The 17,602-nt window shown below is 46.0% G+C and overlaps 2 protein-coding genes across 2 annotated transcripts; one reads left to right on the forward strand and one right to left on the reverse strand.

Moving 5' to 3' along the window:
* Positions 1-212: 212 nt before the first annotated feature.
* ROGDI (rogdi atypical leucine zipper) lies at positions 213-8,176 on the forward strand. The gene is made up of 11 exons (XM_053470999.1): positions 213-314; positions 2,978-3,049; positions 3,335-3,417; positions 3,494-3,548; positions 3,726-3,806; positions 4,100-4,195; positions 4,500-4,598; positions 5,019-5,132; positions 5,319-5,368; positions 6,626-6,752; positions 7,509-8,176. Exons 1-11 carry the CDS (start codon positions 276-278, stop codon positions 7,548-7,550), a joined length of 858 nt encoding a protein of 285 aa, XP_053326974.1. The 5' UTR covers positions 213-275; the 3' UTR covers positions 7,551-8,176.
* Positions 8,177-10,037: 1,861 nt separating this feature from the next.
* SMIM22 (small integral membrane protein 22) lies at positions 10,038-14,013 on the reverse strand. Its single transcript, XM_053471000.1, has 4 exons — positions 13,830-14,013; positions 12,052-12,213; positions 11,594-11,676; positions 10,038-10,994 (listed from the first exon to the last, which is right to left on the reverse strand). The coding sequence occupies exons 2-4, from the start codon at positions 12,179-12,181 to the stop codon at positions 10,944-10,946; spliced, it is 264 nt and encodes an 87-aa protein (XP_053326975.1). The 5' UTR covers positions 12,182-12,213; positions 13,830-14,013; the 3' UTR covers positions 10,038-10,943.
* Positions 14,014-17,602: the final 3,589 nt, after the last annotated feature.

Genomic DNA, 17,602 nt, shown 5'->3' on the forward strand with positions numbered 1-17,602 from the left:
CGTGATGTGCCTGTCTCCCTCTATCACAGCCCAGCGCATCCATGCCAATGACCTCAGCTGTCTGTCTGTCATGGGGCGGGACTAGAGCGCTTCATCCTATCAATGCTGAGAAAGTTCGAGGTTGCTAGGTAGTGAGAGGCGGTGCTAGTTAAAGAGCAAGGCACAGATCCAATCACACTGCTGGGCAGGAGTCTCCGGTCCAATCAGAGTGTGGGCGGGTCAGCAGGGCCCCCCTGCTGTTTGTGTGTCGGCTCGCGGTGCTCATTACGGTCAGGATGGCGACAGCGGCGAACAGCGCGGAGAGGGGGGTGCTGGTGAGTGCCTGCCCCGTAGTGGGGGTGTTATACAGAGATCTGCCCCGGCAGCTGGGGAGGGGCGGTTTGCACAGAGATCTGCCAGTAGCAGCTGTGGCGTTTAAGTCGAACCCTAACAGGTCGGGTGATACAGAATTGGGCCCCGGATCAGCTGCGGAGGGTGTAGAGAGATCTGTTCCTGGCAGCTGTGGTGGGGGTATATAGAGAGCTATCTGCCCCTGGCAGCTGTGATGGGGATATATATATAGAGAGAGATCTGCCCCTTTAGCTGTCGTGGGGGTATATAGAGAGATCTGCCCCCTGGCAGCTGTGCTGGGGGTTTCTAAAGAGAGGTTTGCCCCATTAGCTGTGGTGGGGGTGTATATATATATATATATATAGAGAGAGAGAGAGAGAGATCTGCCCATGGAATAACCCAGAAGACCCCAGGCCCTGTGTTTAGGGGGTCCCTTTGTGGGGGCAGAGAGCGGCGCCCCCCAACGTCACCCACATGTGGCAGTATAAACACACAGTCTGCGCACAACACAAAACTATAGGGTCATAGGCTGAGATGGAATGAAGGTGCGCTTTGTGCTACCCAGAAGGTTGTAGATAAGTGCAACAGCCTCCCAGCAGAAGTGGTAGAGGGTAATACGGTGAGGGTATTAAACATGCGCGGGAGAGACATACGGCTCCTGAATCTAAGACGAGACCAACGACTGATTAAGGTTCGAGTCGTTACAGCGGGAGAAACGAGCGACTAGACGGGGGCCGGATGGGGCCGATCAGCTGGCGGGTTCAGGGCTTCAGTCTGTGCCCCTATTTCTGACCCCGTTCAGAGGTGGGGTACTTGCTGTCTGAGGGGGCAGAATGAGCCCCCCGTGGTGTCAGTGGAGACCTAATGACCTCCAGCTCATGGACGATGCAGGAAAAGGAAGCGGAGGAAAGGCTTTATCTGCTAAACTATGATTTTAAGGAGCTGTCGCTGCCTGGAAGGGGGTTTTATGGTGGAGTGATTGGAGTAACGGTGGGGGAGGGGCAGGATGGGGTATCAGGGTTAACCATTAAACCAGCAGCGGGAGGCCAATGCCTTCCACAGCCCTCCGGCACTCAAACTGTTAAAAGCGTCGGGGCGAGTGGCCGGATGGGCAACTCGCGGCTCAGGAGGAGACCGGCTGCCGGGGACTACGTTTCCCACAATCCCTTGGAGTTGGTTTTTGGGAAAGATATCTGTCTGTGGGTCGACGCTTGGGGGGATCCTGGCTCTTGGGGAGCGACCTGCCCCACTGAATGGGTTAATGCCCTGCGGGATGGGTTAATGCCCTGCGGGATGGGTTAATGCCCCACTGAATGGGTTAATGCCTTGCAGGATGGGTTAACGCCCCACTGAATGGGTTAATGCCCTGCGGGATGGGTTAATGCCCCACTGAATGGGTTAATGCCCTGCGGGATGGGTTAACGCCCCATCTGGAAGCCATTGAGTCTTGGAGATCGGATTGTTTATAATGGCGGCTTCTTTGTTGTATAACTCACAGGTTCCGGGCGTCTGTTTAGTTTGTATAGCCCCCCTGATGCCCCCTCTCTCTCCCCCCCTGATGCCCCCTCTCTCTCCCCCCCTGATGCCCCTCTCTCCCCCCTGATGCCCCTCTCTCCCCCCCTGATGCCCCTCTTTTCTAGGAGGTCAGAATGTTTGCTGGGTATGAGGGGATCGCAAGCTTTATAAATTTAGGTTTAGTCGTTTTTTGCGCTCGGAGCCGCGACCCCTTGTACCTTTAGAAATGTTTACATTTTTGACTGGAGGCGGAACCCCCCGGGCCATATACAGTAATAACCCCGCCCCTCAGGGTAGGCTTTCATCTCATTTTGCCCCAATAAACTCCCTTTATCTGCAGATCTGGAGCCGCCGTTGCTGTCAGTCATGTGATATTTTGGGTGACTTTCCCGGCTCTGTCACTGCTGATGCTTTACGGCGATGCTAATGAAGTCCGTTCCTCCATAGACTTTCATTAGTCAGAGTGTCCAGCTGGGTGATTAAGACCGAGCCATTCTATTGTTCCCCACAGGCAGTATGATAAGGAGTCGGGGAGTTAGTAGATCGGGGGTCAGATAACAGAGCGAGAATCATACAAACGGCTGATATGCAGCTGCCTGAAAACTTTATATTATGGGGCGAAAACTACAAACTGGGGTAAAAAAAGACTCAAACCTTAATCAGTCGTTGGTCTCGTCTTAGATTCAGGAGCCGTATGTCTATCCCATGCATGTTTAATACCCTCGCTGTATTACCCTCTACCACTTCTGCTGGGAGACTGTTCCACCTATCTACCACCCTCTCAGTGAAGTGAAGTTTCCTTCCATTGGGTCTAGGCCTGTGACCCTCTAGGTGCAGTAAAGTCTATAAGGTGGCAGGAGCAGAGGGGTAAGTGTAAGCAGGTCTCGTTAGTCCACTTCTCGCATGAAGTTTGTTATGGCAGCAAATCCGCTGTTGATGTTGGCGGATCTTCCCTGCAGCGTCTCAGGTGATACTTGTTCTTTGTCTGTGCGGCTGCTGTCCACAAACAGAGAGAGAGGGCGCGGTGTGTGTATAGAGTAAATTTACCCCCCGCCGGGGCAGAAATCAACCCCGATAATCCTCAGCGGTCTCCTCTTGGAACGGCTCCTCTATCTTCTGCTTCCGTCCCCAGGAAGAAGAGTTCAGATGGCTGCTGAAGGAAGAGGTGCACTCGGTGCTGCGCCAGCTGCGGGACGTCCTCAAGGTCGGTTACTCCCCCCCCCCGGGTCTAGTCCCCAGATCAGGAACCGAGCCGGGGCATCTAGAACCGGCGGAGAGCCGGGGCGGAAAAACCAAGCAAACAAAAGCCCCCTTTATGAAACATTAATACGTTTAACCTATTAGATGTGTCTTGGTTGAATGGAGTGAAATAGATTGTAAGCTCTGGTGGCGAGCATCCCTTTGCTGGCGGGACTTCCCCCCCAACAAGCCCCCCCCATGACACTCACACAGATCTCACGCTTGATGTTTAACCCCTTGTCACCCGCAGGACGCCTCCCGCAGATTCACTCTGCCCACCGGGGGGGCCGAGGGGCCCGTCAGGCAGGAGAACTTCATACTGGGGACCTCCAGGTGCGTGGCGGGGTATCTGCTCGGGGGGGGGGCAGATTTGTATTGCCCGGGCTTTTAACCCTTTGTTCTCTCGCAGCTCGGACCAAGTGAAGGGCATCCTGACGCTCCAAGGGGACGCCCTGTGCCAAGCTGTGAGTACCTCCACTGCCCGGCGGAGGATCCCTTTACTGTTTGAGTGATGAGTGTAACTCGCCCCGGGTTCCTGTGCATGCGCTGCCGCCTGGTTCCACGTTTGCCCCCAGGGCACTTTTTAGCAGCCCCCTGGACTTTCACCCCCCCCATTTGTAATACTTTCCATTTTATTCCAGGAGGTGAACCTGAAAATCCTGCGAACCAATCAGATCCTGCACTTCGCCTTCCGTGAGGACAAGCAGTGGAAGATGCAGCAGGTAAAGCCGGGGGGCCTCGGGTGCCCCCGCTGCCCGCTTCTGGGGGAGGTCCTCGGGTGCCCCCGCTGCCCGCTTCTGGGGGGGGTCCTCGGGTGCCCTCGCTGCCCGCTTCTGGGGGGGTCCTCGGGTGCCCTCGCTGCCCGCTTCTGGGGGGGTCCTCGGGTGCCCTCGCTGCCCGCTTCTGGGGGGCCTTGGGTGCCCTCGCTGCCTGCTTCTGGGGCCAGTTTAACCCCTTATATTTACCCCGCTATATTCTTGCCCTTTAAGAGGTCACATTAGTCTGTTCTGAACAGATCCAGGACGCCAGGAATCACGTGAATCAGGCGATCTACCTCCTGACCAACCGCGGAGAGAACTACACCTTCCAGACCGGGGCGGAGGTGCTCAAGGTGAGCGATCAGAAGTCTTATTCCTCCTCGCTGGCGCTCTAAAGAGGGAGCCTGTGACCCGGCCCCTGAGCTCTCCATCGCTGGAGGTCATGTGTCATCTGGGCACGCCCCCGCTTGGCACGCCTCCCTCAGCTGCTTGCTTTATGGCAGGCTTTCTTCAAATGGTCTTTCTGGGTGTTAAGACCCAGGCTTTCTTTCTTTTTCCTGTAACCGGCCTCAAATGGTCTTAATGGGTGTTAAGACCCAGGCTTTCTTTTTTTAACCCCTGGTATAATGGATTTATGTTTGTGTTTTGTGTTTTTAGCTCATGGACTCCGTGATGCTCCAATTAACTCGAGCGCGGAACCGGCTCACCACCCCGGCTACCATGACGCTGCCAGAGGTCGCCACCAGCGGACTCACGGTAATGAGTGATATTATGGGATGTTCAGAGCGCTAATCACACGAGCGACCGGAAACGCGCAGAATAATTTGACATATGACAATATTAGAGAACTTTTTTTTGTTTTTTGTTTAATGGTAAAAAAATTTGTCCTCGGTCCCATCTTAGAGCCTTAGATTGTATCAGCCTCTACCACTACTGCTGGGCGGCTGTTCCACTTATCTACCACCCTCTCAGTAAAGTAACACTTCCTTCCATTCTGTCTCACCCTCTGGTGTTAGAGTCCGGCCTCTTTTTCCACCGTTTGTTTTTAAAACCCGCTCGCGTTTCAGAACAGAAATAACTTAAAAAAAAAAAAAAAAAAATCCAATTTTATATTCTCTGAAATTTCTAAAATTTTATAACATTTTGTCATTTTCTGTTTTTTTTATTGTTTTATAGAAAATGTTCGCCCCTCCTCTCCCAGCCGACATGATCCTGAACTTCTACGTTAACGTCAATAAACTCTGCTTACTGGTCTATCAGCTTCACGCTCTGCAACCAAACTCCACCAAGGTAACGTGCAGGGGAGGAAAAACCCAAACTGGAGAAATGCCCCCGGAATGTACGAGAGTCCTGGTCTTATTTATTGGCTTCCCTTTATATTCCAATATTTATGGCCCCCGTAACCCAAACTGCTCGTTACATCGCCGTAGGCCCCCCGTGGTAGTTGATACTAACCCCTGCTTCTTCTGTATCTAGAACTTCCGCCCGGCCGGCAGCTCCGTCCTGCACAACCCCGGGGCCATGTTGTAAGTAAACGCCGATCTCCGTTCTTTATCTGAAATCCTGAAAATTAACGGACGAGCTTCCTTTCTAAGAACTTTGTTTTAAAATATTTATTTCAGAGTATTTTGCTGAAATTAGCAGAGATTATTATTATTATTATTATTATTATTAGAGGTTATATTACATAATGATTAGAGGTAATTATATTATTACAGGTTATTATATTAGAGATTATTACTATTAGATGATTTATTAGTAATAGGAGTATTTATCATTATTATTGATTTATTAGAGGTGATATATGAGAGATTATATTAAAGATAATTTTAATAAATATATTATCTAATAATAAGAGGGTATTATTATTTGAGGTTATTATATTATATAAGTATTCGATTATATATTTATTATTAGAGGTAGTATATTAGAGGCTATATTATTAGGAATATTATTTTCGGTATTATATTAGTTATTAGATTATATATTATTATTATTAGACGTTATTTTATTATTATTATTAGAGGTTGATATTATTATTATTAGAGCGTATTATATTAGTATTAGATTATATATTATTATTATTATTACAAGTTATTTTATTATTATTAGAGGTTGACATTTTATTATTATTATTAGAGGTTATATTATTATTATTAGAGGGTATATTATATTAGAGGTTATATTATTATTAGAGGTTATTATGTTAGTTATTATATTAGTATTAGATTATATATTATTATTATTATTAGAAGTTATTTTATTATTATTAGAGGTTGATATTTTATTATTATTATTATTATTAGAGGGTATATTATATTAGAGGTTATATTATTATTATTAGAGTGTATTATATTAGTATTAGATTATATATTATTATTATAAGGTTGATATTTTATTATTATTAGAGGTTGATATTTTATTATTATTATTATTATTAGAGGGTATATTATATTAGAGGTTATATTATTATTATTATTAGGGGGTATTTTATTAGTATTAGAAGTTATTTTATTATTATGAGAGGTTGATATTTTATTATTATTAGAGGGTATATTATATTAGAGGTTATTATCATAGCGGTTGAGTTAGGGGTTAGGTGTCCATTTTTTGCAATGAACCCCCCAGCGGTTTGAAATCCATTATTAAAGATATTGTAGTTGATCAATTTCAGATAAATATTTATATTCAGTAATAAATATTCTGTGCTTTAATGATTTATTTTCTCGTGTGACATCATAGAGCGGCTTTGCGTCTGTAAAATTCCTCTTATTACATTACAGCGAGCTTAACGGCCAGAGGTTTGAGGTCAGCCACGTGCATAAGGTGGAGTGCGTGGTTCCGTGGCTCAACGATGCCCTCGTCTTCTTCACCGTGTCTCTCCAGCTCTGCCAGCAACTGAAGGACAAGGTAGAGTTTACACAACGCCGGTGTTTATGGAAACGCCGCAAAGCATGAACCCTGCCAGACCCCGACGCCGTATACATAGAAACACAGCACCTGCCGGAGGATCGGCCCCATCCGGCCCCCGTCTAGTTTCCTGTTTCTCCTGCTGTAAAGACTCAGGAGCCGTATGTCTATCCCATGCATGTTTAATACCCGCACTGTATTACCCTCTACCACCTCTGCTGGGAGGCTGTTCCATTGATCTACCACCCTCTAGGTAAAGTAAAACTTCCTTCCATTCCATCTCATTCTCTGATCCTCTAGTGTTAAATTCTGGTCTCTTGTTGTAATTTTTCTCCTCCTTTAGAATAAATTCCCTCCCTTTGTGAAATCAGCCGTATATATTGAGATCCTTCAGTCTTTCCTGATAAACATTTATCCTGCAGACCGTTCCCCATTTCAGTCGCCCCCCCCCCCTCTTTATCGTTCTGGAGATGGGGGGTCCCCAATGTCTGGCCAGAGATCTATAAAGTGACAGAACCCAAAGTATTTTGCGTGAGACGCCCCTGACGGACCGGTCAGTGCCCCCGAAGGATAGGCTGTTAAGGTCCCTTCGTGTAATGTGATGATGACCTTGGTCTTGGGGGTCCGTCAGGCTTTGGGGCTGATGTTTGTTGTGATGTCCTTGAAGAACAAGCTGAAGCCGTTTGTGAGATGAAGGAACGTCCTGCACCCTCATGTCTTTGGCCGGTAACACGTTTCCCGCTTTTGTCTTCATAGATCTCCATATTTTCGAGCTACTGGAACTTCAGATCCTACTAAGAATGATCGGCGTTCCCAAACCCGTCCTCTTCCAGCTCTCCCCGCTGCCTGCTCCGCTCCTCACCCGGAAGTCACGATGGGATTATCGGGATCATCGTCCACCCATGGGACTCATCTTACCACGGACCACTTCTCAGAGGGACGTTGCGGACCCCCCCCCTTCATTATGCATGAACATTGTCACTTTTCGTTGTATGTATAGTATTTATTTACTTTGCGTTGTACAGGACGTTTTTACCGCTGTTTAAAAAAAAAAAAAGGGAAGACGGCGATGATGTCATCGGGGCGTCTTCACGCTCGATCTTTATTCGCAGGACGCTCTTTGCTCCTCAAGGTTGTCCGTTGATGAACAAAACCAAGGAACCAAATTCCATTTCACTTTTCTAGGAAAAAAATAAAGTTTAAAAAAAAATTCAGTTTTTTATTTTATTTTGGAAAATGAGAAAAATTAACCCTTAAAAGCCGACGGGTGGAGTTGGCGACCCCAGGACCGTCCACGTTTTTGGACTCGAAGACCTGAGATGGAACGCTGCTTGTAAACGTTACTCCGTAATTCGTTTTTAACGCTAGTTTCACTTAAAAATTGATTAAAAATGTGTTAATGGAAAAAAAATCTAATGTTGTTACTGCTGGCCTAATCTAATGAACACACTAAGTCCAAAAATAGAATGCCTCAGGCCTAATCACCCACAGGGACTATCTGACTCATTAAGCTAACACCTAATTTCATGTTTAGTTGTCAAGGTTTTTTTTTTTTTTAAATAAATTAATTATAAATCGTTTTGGGTTTTCCTCTTTCTTCTGAATGACATAAAATTTATTGGAAACACCGAATTTACCAATTAAATCCTCCTACGAGTATTTTTTTTTTTGGAATTTTCTTTTTTATTCTGTCCCCAATTAATTCGAAGTTCAAGTATTTGTGATGTTTAACAAAAAAAAATCCTTGGGGGGGGTCTTCTTTAGTTATTATGGAAAGAGTTTTCCGCGGCCTTCACCAAAACCTCCTATTCCTAGGTTAAAATAACCAAAAATAACCGCTGTTACTCAGTCCGCCAGCCTCAGGAACCGCATGTTCAGCCTGGAGATAAAGGCCCCCCTTGTGCACCGGCCGTTGGTGGAAGCCCTATGGAGATGACCGGTGACCGGCTGCTGCCGGTCCTTATGGACGTTACGGTAGTCGAAGCCCAACTCTTGGAATGAAGTCTGGAGCTCGATGCCGGCTTCACGAGATGGACTTGGCCAGCTCTGCGGCCCTTGTGAGCGAGTGATCCTCATTGAGCGCTCTCTCATGGGTCTCTCTGAGGATGTGAGTCAGATGTCTGAGGTCAGCCGTGACATTTAATTCCACGTCTATCGACTTCTCTAATTACGATGAGACCGTCATTGATTACACGCAATAACCCGTGTCTGAAATATCTGGCTCCATGGCGGCTGGACCTCCAGTGAGTGGATACTCGATGCCCTGACTCATCTCTGATGGATTCTAGAAATAGAGAATCATCTCCTCAATAAATTGTTTTTTGGAGGGGGGATTAAATCGTTGTCGGATTCAGGGGCCTTCACAACGTTTAGAGTTGATCAAACACTGGGCCTGACCCAGGGCAGTGACCTCATCTTCCAGCTCCGTGTTCTCCATCCTCCAATGGAGCGGCGGTTTATGACATCATATCCCGGCGCTCCGTGTCTTAAAGGCACATAATGCTTTTGAGTGGAGTCTATAGAGGCCTTCATAATGTAAATGAGCCCCGTTGGGGAGATCGGTAACCAGGCAGGGGCTCACCAGGATGGCTATCTGCCCCCGGCTTTGCGGCAGAGGACTACTGCCCTAGGCCCAGGCCTGGTTGACCTAGGCCAAAATACATCACTGGGTACAGGGATTTGTGGCCCAAAGAGGGACTGGCCAGGCTGAACAGGGACACCTGGTGGCTATGCTTTCAGGGTTTGTTTTTTTCCGTCCACTAAAAGGTTAAATCAGAGACGCGATGAGTTTGTATGGATTTTTGGCAGCAAAGCATTCTGGGAGTAAGCGTTCCTGATGAGTTCCTCATGACGCCTAATAAAGTTATTGAATTATGGATTCATACAAATTGGGTTTCCGCTCCTCTTGGTTTATCGCGCTCGCCTCGGGCGTTAACCCTCCGTTAACCCAACTCCTGCCTCTCCTGTAAATTTTGACTTTATTTACGGAGATTTTAGTCACAGTTGATATCTTTTATTGACCAACATAGAAAAGTTGGAAAGGTCTATACATTTTCAGAACCACAGAGGTCTCTTCTTCAGATGGAATGAATTTCACTTCCAAGTGCTTAGAGACCATTGGAAAAAAAGTAATTATTTATTATACAAGAAAACCCCAAAAAACTATATTTATATTGTTTTTGGAGCAGTAAAACCCAGTAGTTCAGGAATAAAATACCAGAAAATATATAATTTATAATTTTTTTTTGTAAAAAAATTTACAAAATCTTCAAATTGTGATTTAAGAAATTTTATTTAAAAAATACTAAACACAAGAGCAAAAAACAAACATATCGCAACACGCCGCCAGAATTAATATTTGGACTTTAATTGGGCAAAATTATATGAAAAAGAACGAATCAAATTTGAGGCTCAAATTTACAAAAATATCTTCTAAAAAAATAAAAATATTACTCGTCACCGTGTTCATGTATTTAGGATTAAAATAAGTTAACGGCAGTCAAATATTTTTGTGCAAATAGGTGGGAAAAGGTGAATTTTTTAGAGGCTAAAATGTATGGGTAGTTTTTCTATAAAAATATTTTTTTTTTTAAATTTTATCCGTACAAAATACATTTTATGTCTGTTTGCAATTACTGTCATTATGTCTTTTTAATATCTTTATATAGATACCTGCTGTTACCATGACAACGTCTTACCCTCAAGATTCATAATGGCTTTTCTTAGAAATATATATTATTAGTATAAAGTTTTTTTTTCGTTTTTTTTTTTTAACAGCAGCGGAATGTGGACGTTGCTGACGCTCTACTTTTTTGGGTTTGGATTCACCGCGTTCTGTTGCCTGATTAGGATGAACGGTGGGTCGCGGCAACATTATTTCCTTCCTATTATTTGCAGGCAGTTGTACTTTACTGAGAGGGTGGTGGATAAGGGGAACAGCCTCCCAGCAGAGGTGGTAGAGGGTAATACAGTGAGGGGATTTAACATGCATGGGATAGACATACGGCTCCTGAATCTAAGACGAGACCAACGACTGATTAACGACTGAACTTTAAGAATTTGTATTTAAGCGATATTTTCAATTTTAATTAAAATGATTAATTGATAAAATGATATTTTTTGCCTGCACGGATCCGGTCTGATTTCAGCAGGGTAGGTAAAAAAAAGTCCTCGTTCCATTGGCTTCGTGAATTATGGTTCCATCCCCAAATTGTCGACGCCGACCTTCTGCTTGTAATGCTTCTGAAAAGGGAAGAAATAAAGTTAGTGAAAACTGGGAAATATTTCACAAAATTTGCAACTAAATTTATCGGTTAACCCCGATAGTTTGCAGGGCAGCCCCCAAATGGTTAAAGTAAATTTCAGACCCCAATCTCTGGGGCTGCCCGCTATTTTCTCCTTCAGCCCCCGTCCAGGCAGCTCCAGAGACAGGAGCCTCAGAAGTCCCCTTTACGAACATTAACAGGGGCAGCTCCTCGCGAGGAAAGGGGGAGAGAAGGAGGCGAGTTTGAGTATGATAGTATGTGTGAGTGTATTGTGTAAGAGTGAGTGTGAGTTGTGGTTTATGAGTATGTGTTTTAGTGTATGCCATTGGAGTGTGCGTTACTGTATGGTGTAAGTGTGAGTGTATGTGTATTGTGTAAGAGTGAGTGTGAGTTGTGGTTTATGAGTATGTGTTTTGGAGTGTGCGTTACTGTATGGTGTAAGTGTGAGTGAGGGAGAGGAGGAGTTTTTTGTATTTATTAAATAACACGAATAACAGATAAAAGACCCCTAATAGGGTTTAGCCCCCCGACTCTTAGCCTAATTTAACAAAGTGCCGCGGGGGCCGACATCATTACCTTGTGCCCAGACGATTCGCAATCGCAGCAGCAGCAGCAGAAACATCTGATGAGAACCAAGACGATAAGAAGCAGAACGAGTCCTGGGGGGAGACGAGAAGACGAGCCGTGAGGACAGCGCGATAAGACCCCATAGAGCGCCCCCCAGAGACCCTTTCACCGCCCGTTACTAGTCACTAGAAATCAGGATTTTTGGGTGGGATGGTTGATTATGTTGACCGTTGAGTTCGGCTACCTTGGCCGACAGCAAAATTAATTTCTGGACAGTAGTAGTAGTATCTGAGCTGGGATTCCCAGCAGAGGTTCTTCGTGTTCAGATGCAGATAGGGTGCAGATAGCTGCCGTTGGGTGTAGGCATTCGATGCCCCCGGGCGGTAGGGCTCACAGGTTAAAAGGTTAAAATAGGTTCATGATAAAGCAAGAGATTTTGGTTAAAAAGGGGCTCTGACGCTTCTTACCGATAAAGGCAAAAAATATGACAAACGCTGCGATATCCCAGCTGGACTGAAACATCTGTTTGCTGGCGATTCTCCCCAGAACGTCGTTCCACTCCGCCTGGAGCTGATCCTTAATATTCCCGGAAGACATCTTGGAGGAGGAGGTCGCCTCTGTTCTACTTCCTGTAACACAGGAAGTCACAGAGTAACCCACGGCGACACCAAATGCGGTGTCACCGATGACATTCCCAACATTTATTATTCCTAAAATCACATTAAAAATACATTTTCTTGTTTATTGATGTTATTTATTATATTTTTGTGCTCGGTTTGGGGGTCTTTGCCCCGTTCGAGGGGTCGGGCCTAAGGCTGCGTGGCAACGACTTGGTTATTAAATAAAATTGGCTGCGGCCTTTTTAACCCAAGTTTCCGGCGTCTGCCGTTATTGGGTTAAAGTAAATTGGGTGGGGGGTCCGGCCCGGAGATCGAGGGGGGCTTCAGTCTCGTGCAGAGCATTGCAGACCCACTAGGAGGAATATAAAGAGACCGGCGATATCCACGGCATCCTAATCCGCACGCCGGCCAAGTACCCCCCGTTTAGTGTAAAAAAATATATGTTTTATGGAAAAGACTACAAATTCTTTGCGATTTAATGTTTAATGTCCTCGTTTCTTATTACGGGATCCGTTAATCATTAAACAAACTCTCTGCGGCCCGGAAATGATCTCCTGAACGATCGTAACTCTCGGCTTCTCCTCCCCGGCCGCAAAGACCCCCCCATTCACAGAACGATCCGTCACTACGGGGCCAACCATCTTAATTACTCTGCATTCAGGACCCGTTGGCCAAGTTCTCTGACTCCTTACGTTGGGGTCCTTGGGGGCCCTCGTTGGATCTCCTTTCCAGGTGGGAGACATTTAAATGCTCCTGAGGGTCCTCTACCGATAGATCTCACCCAACATGTAGGCACCTATTTTTTTTTGGGGGGGGGTTGTGTTGGCTTTCTGCTGTTTTGGGAAGTCTGAGTTAATTTTTTTTCACATGGGCCTCCAGCCCTCCAAAGTCTAAACCCACCTGTATTTAAGCAAAAATAATAAAAAAAACCCCAGAAATGATATATATCTACGTAATGACCCCAAAATGTTTTATGGTTCCTGGGTCTAGCACATCATAGGCAGTGCCCGGAGTGCCCGCTGTATTTCGTGGCCCCGGACAAACTTGGTATCAGAATATCTATGAAGAATATAAGAATTCTCACCTCCTTCCTCAACCTTCCACCCCTTTTTTCTCCCCCCCCCGCCATACTGTCTCCGAAATGTCTTAACCAATACCCTCCCTCCCGGAATTCTTACCCCCATACCCCAGTGGTGGATCCAGAGCCGGATCTCAGACGGGCACTCGAACTCACGAATGCACACAGACACTCACACGAACACACACTAACACTTACATATCCCGTAACACAGACGCACATACTACATACTCTCTAACACGCACACACCGACACTCACGCTAACATACCCAGACACGCACACACCGACACACTAACATACCCAGACACGTACACACCGACACTCACACTAACAGACACGCACACACAGACACTCACACTAACATACCCAGACACGCACACGCAGGCAAGTCTCGTACCCTCTCTCTCAGAACTCCAGCCCCCACGCTCTCGCTCTTTACATTCTAACCCCTGCGCCCTCTCGCATTTTATTTTATCTCTCTCACGCTCTCCATCGATATTCCGCCTCCCTTTTCCCGGAAGGATATTTCCGGTTTATATTCATTACCGGTGATCCCGGCGGTCTCTACGTTCTCGTTATGTTTTCTGTTGCTCTCCCTGTTTCCGATCACTCCCCGCACCGTCTCTTCCTGGTTCCTTGTCCGGCAGGCGCGCTCTCGGCTGTTTGTCCAGATTTGGGTGCAGCCCTGACAACCGGCGGAACAAGGAGCTATACGATGCAAATAGGAGGAGGGGAGCGTGTCCAGGTGACACCAGGGGGGGCGTGTCCAGGTGACACCAGGGGGGGCGTGTCCAGGTGACACCAGGGAGGAGTGGGACCCAGGGGATTTCTGGAGCTAATTTCCTTACCGTCAGAGCAGGCTGTCGGCCGCACACCCCACCTGCTGCACTGTCTGAAAATCATTAATTTTAGGAGATCCTGGTAGGGCGGGTGATGGGTGGACTCCGGCACCGTTGTATTGTTTTATTGGCCCATAGGGCTTACATTCCTGTATAAAGCTCCATTTACATGTAACAATACACAGCGTGCATGCGCCGTGTGCCAGCTCAGCGTGTGCCAGGCCGGCAGACATGAACACCTCGAAACACCCAACTTGGGCCATTTATAATTCTGGTTACTGGAGTTCTTCTCTCCCTGGATCATACCATCCTACACAGATGGGGGGGGCAAGACCGAGCTTTATGGAAGACGAGTATGAAGAATGGAGACTATGGTATTAAAATCGATACCCCCGTGGAGTATGTAAGAAGCTATGCAGGAAGTGTAGGTGCTATATAAACAAAATAATAATAATAATAATAATAATAAATAATAATAATAATAATAAATGTTACATTATAGTCACAGAAACTGCTCTAATGTAAAAGAATTAAGGAAAGCTGCTATTACACAGAATGTACAGCAGGTGGCGCTGGTTCATAATGCAAGTTGGCTTTACTCTTACTCTCATGCGCTGGGGGTTATATTACTGTATACAGCGCTGGGGGGTTATATTACTGTATACATCGCTGGGGGTTATTACTGTATACAGCGCTGGGGGTTATATTACTGTATACAGCGCTGGGGGGTTATATTACTGTATACAGTGCTGGGGGTTATATTACTGTATACAGCGCTGGGGGTTATATTACTGTATACAGCGCTGGGGGGGTTATATTACTGTATACAGCGCTGGGGGGGTATATTATTGTACACAGCGCTGGGGGTTATATTACTGTATACAGTGCTGGGGGGTTATATTACTGTATACAGTGCTGGGGGTTATATTACTGTATACAGCGCTGGGGGTTATATTACTGTATACAGCACGGGGGGTTATATTACTGTATACAGCGCTGGGGGTTCTATTACTGTATACAGCGCTGGGGGTTATATTACTGTATACAGCGCTGGGGGTTATATTACTGTATAGAGCGCTGGGGGTTATATTACTGTATACAGCGCTGGGGGGTATATTACTGTATACAGCGCTGGGGGTTATATTACTGTATACAGTGCCGGGGGGTTATATTACTGTATACAGCGCTGGGGGTTATATTAGTGTATACAGCGCTGGGGGTTATATTACTGTATGCAGCGCTGGGGGTTATATTACTGTATACAGCGCTGGGGAGGTTATATTACTGTATACAGCGCTGGGGTTATATTACTGTATACAGTGCTGGGGGTTATATTACTGTATACAGCGCTGGGGGTTATATTACTGTATACAGCGCTGGGGGTTATATTACTGTATACAGCGCTGGGGGGTTATATTACTGTATCCAGCGCTGGGGGTTATATTACTGTATACAGCGCTGGGGGTTATATTACTATATACAGCGCTGGGGGTTATATTACTGTATACAGCGCTGGGGGTTATATTACTGTATAGAGCGCTGGGGGTTATATTACTGTATACAGCGCTGGGGGGTATTACTGTATACAGCGCTGGGGGGTTATATTACTGTATACAGCGCTGGGGGTTATATTACTGTATACAGCGCTGGGGGTTATATTACTGTATACAGCGCTGGTGGGTTATATTACTGTATACAGCGCTGGGGGTTATATTACTGTATACAGCGCTGGGGTTATATTACTGTATACAGCGTGGGGGTTATATTACTGTATACAGCGCTGGGGGTTATATTACTGTATACAGCGCTGGGGGTATATTACTGTATACAGCGCTGGGGGGTTATATTACTGTATACAGCGCTGGGGGTTATATTACTGTACACAGCGCTGGGGGGGGTATATTATTGTACACAGCGCTGGGGGTTATATTACTGTATACAGTGCTGGGGGTTATTACTGTATACAGCGCTGGGGGGTTATATTACAGTATACAGCGCTGGGGGGTTATATTACTGTATACAGCGCTGGGGGTTATATTACTGTATACAGCGCTGGGGGTTATATTACTGTATACAGCGCTGGGGGGGTATATTATTGTACACAGCGCTGGGGGTTATATTACTGTATACAGCGCTGGGGGGTTATATTACTGTATACAGCGCTGGGGGTTATATTACTGTATACAGCGCTGGGGGGGTATATTATTGTACACAGCGCTGGGGGTTATATTACTGTATACAGTGCTGGGGGGTTATATTACTGTATACAGTGCTGGGGGTTATATTACTGTATACAGTGCTGGGGGTATATTACTGTATACAGCGCTGGGGGTTATATTACTGTATACAGCGCTGGGGGTTATATTATTGTACACAGCGCTGGGGGTTATATTACTGTATACAGTGCTGGGGGTTATTACTGTATACAGCGCTGGGGGGTTATATTACTGTATACAGCGCTGGGGGTTATATTACTGTATACAGCGCTGGGGGTTATATTACTGTATACAGCGCTGGGGGGTTATATTACTGTATACAGCGCTGGGGGTTATATTACTGTATACAGTGCTGGGGGTTATATAGCTGTATACAGCGCTGGGGGTTATATTACTGTATACAGTGCTGGGGGTTATATTACTGTATACAGCGCTGGGGGGTTATATTACTGTATACAGCGCTGGGGGTTATATTACTGTATACAGCGCTCGGGGTTATATTACTGTATACAGCGCTGGGGGTTATATTACTGTATACAGCGCTGGGGGGTTATATTACTGTATGCAGCGCTGGGGGGTTATATTACTGTATACAGCGCTGGGGGTTATATTACTGTATACAGTGCTGGGGGTTATATTACTGTATACAGCGCTGGGGGTTATATTACTGTATACAGCGCTGGGGGTTATATTACTGTATACAGCGCTGGGGGTTATATTACTGTATACAGCGCTGGGGGTTATATTACTGTATACAGCGCTGGGGGTATTACTGGGTGAGGATTAATCAGCCCGTCGGTGTCTTTCACGATTTAACCCCCTCTAGGCAGAAAGCTGTTTTTTCCCCGTTGTTTTTTGTTGCTGACGATCATTTCCGGCTGTAATTAAAGGAAATAATTGCCGTCCCTCTGAGTCTCGATTCATAGATCCTGAGAACAGATGCAGCCCCGGCACAGAGACTCCGCCGCCGCGCTCTGACAGAACCCGGGCCGTACCCCACAGCGCTCCCGACTTACGGCTTCCGTACCCCAGACCGTTTAATGCTGGGTCTTCCAGGAACATATTTTTTTCTTTCGCATTTCTTGTGTTTTTTGCCATTCATTTACCCCGAGTTAAAATACCGAAAAATTACAAATCACCACAAATCGGGGTCGCACGACCTTGAATATAAATAGAAATTACGTAATCCCCGAAGTGGACGGATTTTATTAGATGTCAAAGGTCAAACGAGCCTGACCCCATTTTTTAAAGAAATGTATTTTAT

Source organism: Spea bombifrons, chromosome 7, assembly GCF_027358695.1.
Source record: "Spea bombifrons isolate aSpeBom1 chromosome 7, aSpeBom1.2.pri, whole genome shotgun sequence".
In the NCBI taxonomy this organism is placed as follows: Eukaryota; Metazoa; Chordata; class Amphibia; order Anura; family Pelobatidae; genus Spea; species Spea bombifrons.

Coding starts and splice junctions, on each gene's coding strand:
- SMIM22 (XM_053471000.1), bottom strand. CDS start 12,181: ATGTCTTCCGGGAATATTAAGGATCAGCTCCAGGCGGAGTGGAACGAC. Junction 11,677..12,051: donor CATATTTTTTGCCTTTATCG/GTAAGAAGCGTC, acceptor GTCTCCCCCCAG/GACTCGTTCTGCTTCTTATC. Junction 10,995..11,593: donor GCGAATCGTCTGGGCACAAG/GTAATGATGTCG, acceptor TTCCCTTTTCAG/AAGCATTACAAGCAGAAGGT.
- ROGDI (XM_053470999.1), top strand. CDS start 276: ATGGCGACAGCGGCGAACAGCGCGGAGAGGGGGGTGCTG. Junction 3,549..3,725: donor GGGACGCCCTGTGCCAAGCT/GTGAGTACCTCC, acceptor ATTTTATTCCAG/GAGGTGAACCTGAAAATCCT. Junction 4,196..4,499: donor CCGGGGCGGAGGTGCTCAAG/GTGAGCGATCAG, acceptor TTGTGTTTTTAG/CTCATGGACTCCGTGATGCT.